Source organism: Lycorma delicatula, chromosome 3, assembly GCF_047948215.1.
Source record: "Lycorma delicatula isolate Av1 chromosome 3, ASM4794821v1, whole genome shotgun sequence".
In the NCBI taxonomy this organism is placed as follows: domain Eukaryota; kingdom Metazoa; phylum Arthropoda; class Insecta; order Hemiptera; family Fulgoridae; genus Lycorma; species Lycorma delicatula.
This window is the reverse complement of record NC_134457.1, coordinates 191,392,584-191,404,879: the sequence shown is the minus strand read 5'-3', so window position 1 is coordinate 191,404,879 and position 12,296 is coordinate 191,392,584. Positions and strand designations below refer to the sequence as shown.

The 12,296-nt window shown below is 31.3% G+C and overlaps 1 protein-coding gene across 2 annotated transcripts in view; it reads left to right on the top strand.

Annotated features, from left to right (window-relative positions):
• Nucleotides 1-4,325, top strand: part of LOC142322309 (uncharacterized) — a 51,098-nt gene extending 46,773 nt beyond the window's left edge. Inside the window, exon 10 of one of the 2 annotated variants that reach the window (XM_075361244.1) lies at nucleotides 2,938-4,325. In XM_075361244.1, coding sequence (XP_075217359.1) covers nucleotides 2,938-3,522 — 585 coding nt within the window. In that variant the 3' untranslated portion in view covers nucleotides 3,523-4,325. Of the gene's footprint in view, nucleotides 1-2,154; nucleotides 2,474-2,937 lie in introns of those variants that run through there. The other variant, XM_075361245.1, reaches the window with a different exon arrangement.
• The last annotated feature ends 7,971 nt before the right edge of the window (nucleotides 4,326-12,296 follow it).

Here is a 12,296-nt window from a genome sequence, read left to right as displayed (position 1 = left end):
ACATCCTGATGTTTCCACTCCATACTCAGGTGTTTGGATTCTGGCTCATAGTGATGAAAAGTGTTTCATTACCGGTGACTATTCTGCTCAAAAATGTGTCTCCTTCCTTGTTCAAGCAATCGAAAAGCACTGGCTGATGTCTTGGTACCCATTGTGTACAGACTTTACGGAAAATGAGCTTGAAATGGTTGATTTGATGGCCAGAATTGTGACTTATATTCAAAGAAGACACAAAAAAAAAATTTTATATGATAAAGCACTGGTCCTCTGTATTCTGATAAAAAGGCTATAATGAATTTCACACCCTCGGACCAGAGAAATCAGATCACTGCCCATTGCTCATCCTTGTTGCAAACTGCTAGCAGAGCACATGTTTACATTATAATAGCCAGAAGGTAAATGATGGTATTGGGATCAGATTTTACACACATGACCACATAATAGTACCAGCTCTGAGCACACATGCACAGAAGGTAGTGTGTGTGTACTCTAAGAGAGTAGAGAGAGAAATAGAGAAAATCTAGCTATTTCTTTGATCTTTGTTAGACCTGAATCTCCCAGAAATTCTTCAATGTGTAGATATGAGCTGCAAGAAAATTGTGATAAGATAGGTTATTGTACATTATAAGAAGTGTGCTGCTGAGTATGAAAGAGTTGCAAACTCTCAAAGCAGGTAAATGCTAACTGTTCAGGTTGCTCTGATGAAAAGTTTTTCTATTTGTCTTGCTTCATCACACCCAGTCACACAGAATAATATGAGAAGAAAACTATTTTAACAGCGACGATATTTCTTTCTTTGTACTTAGTAATTATTTAATTTAAGGTGAAGTGAATTTGATAAATATGTTTGTTTTAAATATTGTGTTTATTTTATTAAAAGTTCTGAAGGATTTGTTGTATTTAATCATATTATTTTAATAGTTTATAACAACTTTATTATTTTTCATTTATCCATTTAGTTTTTTAGCTTAAGTTTTTTCTTAAAATTTTTGATGGCAGATTTAAATTTTACTGTCATTCAAAAAACTGAAATAAATAAACTTTTGATTCATATTTTTTTATAGTTGTCACTATAAAAATTTTATATTTTTTTAATTTAAGTTATTTAAGTGAATATTAAAATTTTACTCCCTCTTTTAGGGATTACCCCTTTGGCCTTTTTACAGATATGCATCTGTTTTGGTATTCCTACATTACATTACATTACAGCTTTTGATATGATAGGATCTTATTGGCTTTAAAACATTCAAAATCCTTTCCTTAGAGAGACAAATCTGTGCACAAAGACAAATCTATTAATAGTCTTTGTGCATATCAGCATTCAACATACATAGGACCCATCATAAAACATTGTGATAGTGTGTTTATCCAAATACAATTTTCAAGGGTAAATTTATTATTTTAGATGTGATTTTATGTAAATAATTAAAAAAAATTCCAATGTGTGTTGAATACCCTGGAAAAATTCCTGTGAAATATTACAAAAGATGAAGAAAAAAATCTTCATATTTCATAATCTCGTTTAATTTTTTTATTTTCTGTAATATATATATGTAGTGATAATCATTTATTATATGGGATCTTTTCTAAGTTTTAAAATATAATCAAAACTTTCATGAATACAGGTATTATTTTGAAAATAAACATTTCACCACGTTCTTAAAAATTATAAATAAAACAATTATACATTTTTATTTAAAAAAAAATTCAATAAATATTGCACTTTTTAACATTTTTCTGCAGTGAGTAAATACACTTTATTCAAATAACCTAGATTCTAGATGAGCCGGCTCTACTTTAATCAGAACATTACCTGATAAGCAAGTATACAATAAGAGACTGAAGTGCATTGATATTCAATAAGTAGCCTGTTGTTGGTATGAAAATACTAACTGTGCAATTTAAATGCTGATCAGAAAAGGAGGTGGAACTATAATTGTAGGCAGTGGCGGCTCGTGTATAAGCACTATGGAACTGCAGCACTCCTATTTTCACTTGATATTGTCGATAACATTTAATGTAATGAGTCCTTTTTTTCTTTAATTCTTTCTTTATACTTGTGCAATATATAATCCTTAAGCTTAATGTCATTAGCCATCCCCTAGTTTATGAAAAATATACAAAAATGTTTATCTGGAACTGTGCGCTTCACAGTTCCAATGGCATGGTGTTTGGCTGTTGTGCTCATGCACACATAAGAAGGTGCATGCAAGGCTACAAGGGAAAGAGAAAGAGAGAGAGGGAGAGAGAGAAAGAGAAAGGTTGCTCCTGCAGTGCCAATCCTGGCGTGCTGATGGAAGGTACATTTTTGTTTACTCCACGTGTGTATGAAACGTTCCTTGTTCGTTTCCTTTTCTAGTTTAGTCAGTGGAAGGAATATGAAAGTGGTTTAGTTGTTTTTTCTGTAGTAATCAGAAGATGGCAGAAAGCAAGGGTTTTTTGTCAAATCTGTCCAGAAACATGCTGGAAAGGCGAAAGAGAAGGTAATTTAATAGTTAAATCTAATTATGTATTTGTTTCTGTATACATAGAAATTTAAATGTTGTTAAATTATCTAATAATACTAAAAAAAAATATTATCTTTACTGACATTTTATTATTTACTTGGTTTAACGGAATATGGTTTTTAAGCACAATGTGCCTTAGAACTATGTACTATATTCTTGAATGTTATAAAAGTGTAAAATTAGATTATTATCCTGCTTCCAGCTATTCTATTTGATTCATTTTTTTCAGTTCTTTTATTTTACAGAAAACTTTAACCATGGCCGTGAAAAGGCCCAGAAAGAGTTTTTCTGGAGCAGCGCCCCCACTAATTTTAGCTACTAGCCCCGCCACTGGTTGTAGGATATATTACAAATAATTATTTTTTAATTTAGATATATATATTTAATAAACTTTTCTAGTTATCAATTGTATAAACTTCTTTCTTTTCAGATATGCTTGAATTTAAGTGCATATGAATGTTTAGATGCATTTTGTGATGTACCATCTCGTTCACCTTCTCGTGTCAGTTCACTGTCTGATAATTTATTTACATTTAATATAAATGAGAGTAGAACAGAAACAGATTCTGATTCAGGAGAAAGTTTTGATGATAGCGATATTGATTGTGAAAGTTCAGAATGGGATTCAAGTTCTGATTCAAGCCCTTCAGATGATTCTTCATCTTCTTCCCACCCAATGTCGGGTGGCAGTTCATTTGTATTCATTCACGATGATAATTCTGATTGTGATAAACATCTCAATCATTCTGACACTCATTGTAATGATCAGCATGTTATTAATAATGAAATTAATGATGAGTATGATGACCGCGATAAAAGTATTAATAAAAATGATTATGATTGTAGTAAAAGTATTTCGCACAATTATAATGATACTGTTAATGATAATAGTAATGATACTGTTAATAGTAATGGTGAGGATGATCTTGATAAAAATTGTTTACATGATTACAATGAGTTATCTGAATCATTATCATTGTCTTCAGTTGATTCCAATGGTTTATCTCTCGGTTAAAATTAAATGAATAAAAAATTTGAATCAAATACTTACCAACAAACTTATACGTTTATGTAATGGCTGTGAATAAAATAATATATACTTTTTTGTTTCATCTTACGTTGTTGTGAAGTAAATAGATAATTTTTATGTAAGAAATTAGTTTATTTTAGTAAAAAAAATTTGCAATTTACTGTTTCTGAAAGAGATTTGCAAAATCTGGTAACGTATGAGAAAATGCTTAAATTTTGCCGCAGATGGAAAAAAAAGGAAACATTTCTCCTTTTTTGACCTCAAAGGTAAAACTTTGGGGTACTGCACTAATTCATATACAATTTTTAAGGCTAAATTTTTAATTTTATTTGAAGTGTTTTTAAATCTTATTTCAATGTTATTTACTGAGTGCTTGAAAAATTCCACCGAAATATAAATGTAGGAAAAAGAACTCTTAACTTGTTAACACTTAATGTCGAAAATTTTAAAATTGCTGAAAAAATAAAACTAGTTTTGCAACAAATCTTATAATATTTGACTGAATAAATTTGTGTGAAGAATATCAAAATTAAACACACCAGAAGAGTAAATGAGTTATAATATTTATCTGCCTACAACAATTGATCATTTCAGATTTGGTAATGTATTATTTTGTCAATATGTTTCATAGGATTATTATTGTTTTCTCTGCAGTATCTCAGTGAAATACTATTTTTATTCATTCATTGTTGTGGTTTTGATGAATAAAGTCATGTTTTTGTATTTTATTGGCAAGTTAACTTTCAATGTAAAATAGATTTTGAATAAGAAATAATTTTTAAAATGTACATTAGTGAAAGTTATTCATTGTTATTCCTATTCTTGTTTCCTTTTTTTTTTGATGTTGTGCAAACTATGCTGTAACACGCTGACCAAAATCTTATTCTTCTTTTATTTTGCCTTGCTAATTCCTAGTATATCTAGCTTTAACTTATCTGTTTCTCATTTAAAATTTTTTAACACTTCCTTGAGACATACAGCTATAGTCTCATTCCTTTGTTGCATATTACTTAAATTATGAATTGGATAAACTTTAGTTCAAATTTGTCATTTAGGTTGTTTAAATTTAAGTGCAATCTTAAAGTTATAAATATTTAAGAATAAATTATTTTAAATATTAAAAATAATGATCCTTATCTTACAAAGTATACATTTAGGGAGTGTGTTGGGTAGAATAAGGAAAATAAATCAAAGGTGACTTGGGCATGTGAAGAAATAGAAGAGAAAAAAGTATTGAAAATGTTCATTTGGAAGGTGAATGAGAAGAGACCATTTGTGGTCCAAGTGAATCCCTTTTCATGCCGGCTAGTAAAAATTCCAGAAGTCCAGTTTAAAGGGTTAGTTATTAGTTTTTATTGCTAAGATCATATGTATGTGATCATATGATGCTGTATCTTCTCTCTATAACACAGGATGAGAAAGACTGAGGAGGGAGGGTCATTATATTTTTTATTTCTCTTAATATTTAAATCATGAAAGTAATTAAAAATATTTACAGTATTCATTTTTAAATTATAACACTTGTTGCTAGAATTAAATTTCATATTAAAAAGGTCTAGTACATTTAAATAAAAAAATTTGTCAGTATGAGAAAAATTTTGATTACATTTAAAAAATATTGTAATACGAGGGTTTTTTTTTCAAGGTCCGATCGGTCACAAAATTAAAACCAAAGTGAAAATAAAAAATTTTTTATTTGTATCAAGTACTTACATAGTTACGCTATTTCTCTACATAGTTGCCACTCCGATTTAGACATTTTTTATAGTGTGGTATCAACTTTCCAATACCTTCATCATAGAACGGAGCCGCCTGTGTTTTCAGCCATGTTTCTACGCTGGTCTGCAGCTCTTGGTGGAATTCATGGAACGTGGCACGACCATCACTGCAGCCTCATACTGTGTGACTTCAACATCTACGAAGGGCAATTCAGAAGCGGAGAGGAATGTTGTCATCAGGCATTGTTTTTCTCCATGACATTGCTTGGCCGCACACTGCAGCTGTAACAAAGAAGCTCCTGCAGCATTTTCGTTGGGAAGTGTTTGATCACCTACCATACAGCCTGGACTTGGCTCCATTCGATTTTCTCCTCTTTGCCCACATGAAACGCTGACTAGGAGGACAACATTTTGGCACAGACATTGAGCTGCAGACAGGTGGCTCCGTTCTATGACAAGGATATTGGAAAGTTGGCACCATGCTACGACAAATGTATATATCGGAGTGGCGACTATGTAGAGAAATAGCGTAACTATGTAAGTAGTACTTGTTACAAATAAAAAATTTTTTATTTTCACTGGTTTTAATTTCATGACCAATCAGACCTTGAAAAAAAATAACCTTCGTATTTCAGTACAATAATAGTATATAATGTTATATTCAGTGGTGATGTTAACTTCTACAGGCAAACGCCTTTATTCAGCGTAAAAATATATATAATGATTGTTTAAATTGTTTGTACGTGTAAATTTTATTTATTTTTTAATGTTTTATACATTTATTACTTATTTTCTTACCATTCTGTTTTAACTTAACCTTTCAGTATTTCTTCAATTAGTGAGTTTTGTGTTGCAGCTCTAGACAAAGGTGTGTTTCCCAATTGTTATGAAATTTTCTGTTAGGTTTCTAGCTTAGTAGTCAATCAAAGTAATTATTTTCATAAAATTTTCTTTAAAGATAACAGCCAGTATAGCTGTTTGAAAGGTCACTAACTGGAGCCCTCACTCACTAGTCGTTCTGCCTGGCAGATGCTCTTTGCTGCATATTATTGTACATTCTGTGGTTAAAAAACTTTTAATATACAAAAGAATGATTTAAAAATAAAAACATAAAGTATAGTAGAAAATACATTCATGACGGCTATCAGTCAGCATTATCAACTCCTGGAAATAATGTTTACAGTATTGCAAATATGGGAAGATTATGTTTGTCATTGGGTTAATGCCAGGTTGCAATAATTGACAATTTTTTGTTGCTCTAATTTTCACATAATTAGTTTTATTGTCGATTTTTCCAGTTTGTCAATTCAGTAAAAAATGAGTGCATTCTGTGTTGTTTACAAAATCGGTTGTTATTATTACTACATAAATTGCATAAATTTGATTAGTTAATTATTTGTTGATTAGTACATTATTATGACTATTCATCTTAGTGAATTTGATCTGTTATTTTTTTATCTATTATTTCATACATTTTTACTTGCTATTTACTTAAAAAGCCATATTTTCCAGCTATATCTTCAGTTTTATCATATGTTAAAGACAACTTGTTTTTACTTTGAAATTACCAAGTAGATTTGTGAGTCAATGGCTCATGATGTTTTGAGGTATCTTTTTTATCATTTTATTTTGCTAAACACACTCGATTTCGCTTGACTTGCTCTGTTTGGTTTATCATCTTTTTCGTCAAAATCAGTCATTGGATATGGAAGGCATGTTGGGTTCTTCTTCTACACTTCATTCTCTACTTCAAGCTCATATTGGACTGGAGTAGGAACTGATAAACTATTGGAATGTGGAATAGGTCAAATAGCAGATGGCAGATAAGGGATTGAACTGTTCCTTTTTTCTTCATTGACAATCCTACCTTTATCTGTATGGTGTGTGGGTTCCCATCAAACCATAGGCACAGCAAAAGCCATAGATCATTTTTTATTTTTCAACCATTCTGTAGTATAACTGAATAAAAGTTGGAACATATATGTGGAGCCCGTGATTTATCCTGGTCCCCTACCTTCATACCAAAATAATGCTGATAGGCAGTCTTCACAAGAGGTGTCAGATTGCGTTTCTGTGAAGAAAATGTTATTTCACCACAAATGTAACTAAAATTATTCACTGAATTTACACATTTTCCATGGCATTTTGGTTTAACAAATTTTTTACTTCAAAAGCACTCGAAAACCAGAAATTCTCGCTAATTATAACACAAACAATATGAAACTCACAGTCACAGCAATAATAATAATAATAATAATAATAATAATGATGTTAATAACCTACAAACACAGCTGGAGAATGTTGTGTTTTGTAATTTAACAGGTGTGACTACTCCAGAAACAAAATTACTGCCAAACTAAAAATGTAGATGGGTAAAAAATGACATGTCATTGTATCTCCAAACCAATCATTTTTATATTGATTTTAGAATTCATTAGATATAAATACATAAGAATGAGATATTTTTGAGCACAAAACATTTTTATTGTTTGAGACTGTAATCTGCAAGACTTGCTGTTGTTTTTGTAAGATGTTTTGTTATCAGTTTTATAATTTATTGTAATAAAACTTGTGTCTAATATCACAAAGGCCTCTCTAGGTACGCAAGTTGATTTTAGATTTTTTATTAATGTGCAAACTCCCTTATTTACCTTCAGTGTTACAAGTTTATTTTGGTAAATGTAAAATTTAAATTTAAAATTATTATTTATATTTTTAAATTATTAATTATAAACTAATGAATTGTCAGATGCTATATTGATTTAAGATTACCATACTATAAACCTGCTCATTTATGCTCATCCCTTATAACCAGTGCCAGAAACTTAACAACCCCACCCTCAAACCCAGTCATGTGCTCATGCTGCACCATTTTATAACTATCAAGACATAAGTTGACACAAAAAACTAATTGCATTCAGCAAACATATGGCCACAGTACAATGGCTGACTGAAACCATTGCCAGTTTAATGTAGATGATATTTATAACCAAAAATATATATTTAATTAAAACTAGTTCAGATCCCAATTAATATTATTTTAAAGTACTTTAAATAATTATTTTTCTCAGCTCAGTTTATTGCTGTAGCTCGCAAATTTCAAAGTCACTGTCATCTATAGATTCTAAAGAGCTTGTGTCTGATTCTGAATTCACATTTATCATAAAATTGTTGATCTGCACATCATATAAATGTTCATCTTCAATGTATTTTTTTTTCAACACTGACAACATGCTCGCAGACATTGCTCCACTCAGCTTCAGATAATTTATAAAATTCCTCTTCAGCTAACTTAAGAACGTCCGACATGTTAAAAGTTGTATTTTTTTTAGCTACTTGCCCTTTCACTTGACTCCAGATCATTTCAATGGTATTTAAGTCAGGGTGATAGGTGGCAACTGTAGAATGTGTGACCATAATTTTCAAAAATGTCATTTATTAGAAATTTCTTTTGATTTCCTTTGTGTAATTTTATATCATATAATTCAGTCTTCATCATAGCCAGAGCAGTCAATTTGTTGTTAACGGTTAACCATTTTATCATATTACTTTTTAAAGAGTTAAAATTTGGCTGCTTTTGTAGCAGAACATTGTGCGAGGCATTACATAGTACAATGACTAACCAAGGTGGCAAGTTGGGAATGCTTGTTCTGTAACCATTTTGTGTACTTTTCAGAATCCATAAATTTGTGAATCTCTTTCTTATTTGACTTGTACATAAGTAAAGCATTGTTAATGAATGGTTTTTTATACCCGGCATGAACAATTATTAATAGTGAGTCTTTGGATACTGGAGTTTTCAGTCCCTCAAGAAGGTTTGTTGTGTCTACCCACAATTTTGGTGTCGCATGACTACTGTGAATGTAGTTTTCATCTGTGTATACAATCTATCTTACTTTGTGAAATGAGAAATTTGTTGTAGAAATTTCATTCTTTGCACTTTACTGTCATGCCATTCTATCAGTATTTTACAGTTGTCTTCTGTTTTTTCCATCTAAATTCCATTTTACATAATAGTCTCCTTAAAGATCTTTCACACACTTTGAAAGTAATTTCACTTTCAGGGATTTTTTGAAGCATCTATGTCAAACAAATCTAAATTGCACACAGCACTGGGCCAATTTATACGTTTTCTTGGCAAAATGAATACAGATGGCCTCTCAGTTTTATTTGATTTCCCTTTGCTATAATTCTTTGGACTGTTAGTTTTGATACTTTGTCGCTTGAACAACCATATTCAGCACTTAAGTTATCCTTATTCCGGTTCCAACATTGTTTCGTAAAAAGAAATTGTAAACATTGAATACAATTTCCCTCGCCTGACTATGAACTACTGTTCATTTTCCTCCTAATTTGAGCATTTAAAAAAAATAACTGTGTTGAAATATTAAAAATTTACATGACTGAATTTATGACAAGCCTTAAATGAAAACAACACAATAAATAGTAAAAGTAAATTATTAAGAGCTGTTCATTAAGTAAATTATATACCACAATAAATGCTTCTATTATAACCACTTGTAGAACATAATTATAAGTGATGTGTAATATATGATTCTTCACAGTGCAATGATTAGAGTAGATTAAAAATAAAAAATGAAAAAATAATAAAAAATAGTAGATGAAATTCTTAGAATTGCGTGTTGTGTTTACAATACTTCATAAATAGCAATTAGTCATGAATGATTCTAGTATTATTATTAGTTGCTATATAACACCAAGTAGGTCTAGATCACAACGTAAATAAATAATTTAGAATAAAACTCGACAATTACATACGCTACACCAAGTTCATGAAACCTTTTTTTATTTATTACCATACCACAAAAGACATATAGAAAACATGACAGTATTTTTAGTTTGCCTGTAACAGAGGCCAGTGCATGCAAAATGCTAGTACATAGGCTCTCAGTCTCTGCACTAACATATGTACTGGGGCCAGTCTACTATTTTAAACATTTTTTATTACTCTATAAATCTAAATGTTAATTTGTAATTTTTTTAATGCTTTAAAATAAAACACTGTTTCCTGAAGATTCAGATCAATTTTAGACCTAATGTTATACAAATAAATAAAAACTTGAAAAAGGAATAAAGATAAGAGTTAAATTTGATAATGAAAAGATGTAATCTATTCAAGTATATGCTCCACAGACTGGGAGTCGAGAAGAAGATATCGAAGAATTCATCAGAAAAGTTGAAGAAATAAATGAGATGAAGATAAATGAGAGGATGTAATTGTTATGGGAAACTTAAATACGCAGGTAAGAAAGGAAAGGCACAATTTAGAGGAGTGAGTAGGGGCTTTTTTTGGTATGGAATACCAAAAAAAGTGAGTAGGGGCTTTAACAGGAATGGAATAGGAAAGTTATTGGTTGAATTCTGTGAGAGAAATAGCCTGAGTATGGGCAACATGTGGATTCATAAGAAGAATTATAAGAATATAAGATAACTAGATATGGGTGGGAGAAAGGAGGATGAAGACAGCAATAAATCGCCTCCTAATCGAGAAAGGAGACCATAAGGAGTTGCTAGATGTTACAGTCAGGCTCAATTTGGTTTTGAAGAAGACCACAAACTTGTTTTGGCAAAGATAAGATGTGGGAAAGTTGAAGTTCAGAGTTTGGAAATTAAGGAAATCAGCTATTAGAGAAGAGTTTTAGGAGTGTATTAAAGAATGCTACCAGCAGATGAAATAGGAGATATGGAGGAAAAGTGAATAAAGTTCAAAGAGGATTTGAGGGCAACATAGTGAGTGAGTGTGTGGGGTTGCAAATGGTAAACAAAAGGATAAGGTAACTGTAATTGTAGGATAAGAGCAAAGGTGGGGGAAACAAATTGGTTTGCTGTAAAGACAAGGAATGTAGTCTCTCCTCTACTATACATTATAGTGATGGATAAAATACAGAAGGAAGGGAAGGCAAAGTTGCAAGAAGGGGCTAAAGCATGGCTATATGCAGATGATGTGGTAATTTGGTATGATAGGGAAGGAAAGTTACAGAAACAGTTGGTTGTGTGGAATAGAAAAATAGAGGAGCGGGGAATGAAGATGAGTTGAGAAAAGTAAAGTAATGTGTTAAACAGAGGATTGAAGTGGGGAGAGAGAAGATAGAAATAAACGATGAGGTACTGGAAGTAGTTGAAAGTTTTTACTATCTAGAGAGTGTAATAGCACAAGATGGGAAATAGAAGAAACATAGGGAAGAGAACTAAAAAGCTGAAGAATTTTATCAGAATGTTAGTCGCTTGGTTTGGAATAAGAAAGTTTGGGATAAAACATATTTATCCCAATTCTAATGTATGGATTGGAAACATGAACAACTTCACGACAGGGAAAAGAGTAAAATATAGGCAGTGGAAAAGAAATTTTTGAGAAGCATAATGGGGAAAACTAGAAGGGACAGAATTAGATAGAAGATATTTGAAGTAGTTTGGGAATGGAGACAAGGATGGAAATTTGGGAGGAACAGAATGAGATGGTTTGAGCATGTGGCAATAATGGCTGAGGAAAGGGTTCCAAGAAAAATGCTGTAATGGAGGGTTGGAGAGGAGAAAGGAGAACATGAGGTACACCTAGGTGAAGGAGGATGGCAAGAGATTTGAAGAGGCAGAGAGGGTGATAGAGGAGGGATGGTGGAAAAAAGAAAAGATGATGATCACTGACACATTGCCTGACCCATGACAATGGATAAGATCCAAGACAAAGAATTAAATGCTTGCCTGAAATCATTTATAGAATAAAGATTTTATACTCTACATACTCACCAAATGTAGTCTTTATGGGCATCTTGCCACATTAATTATAGCTCAAGGACTCATGGGTTCATGTTGTAGGTTATTATGTTTCATTATGCAATATAAATAACCAAAATGTGAGTATTAGCTCCTTTTTATAGGAGGTGTGAAGTAATATATTTTCATCATATTTTTTGGTCTGTAAATAACTTTTGCTGCTCAAGAAACCTTTGATTTCTTATTTTTTCTTCAGCTGAAGACACTAGCCAATTTACACAGTGCCTCCTCCTGTTTATTTCTCTCATT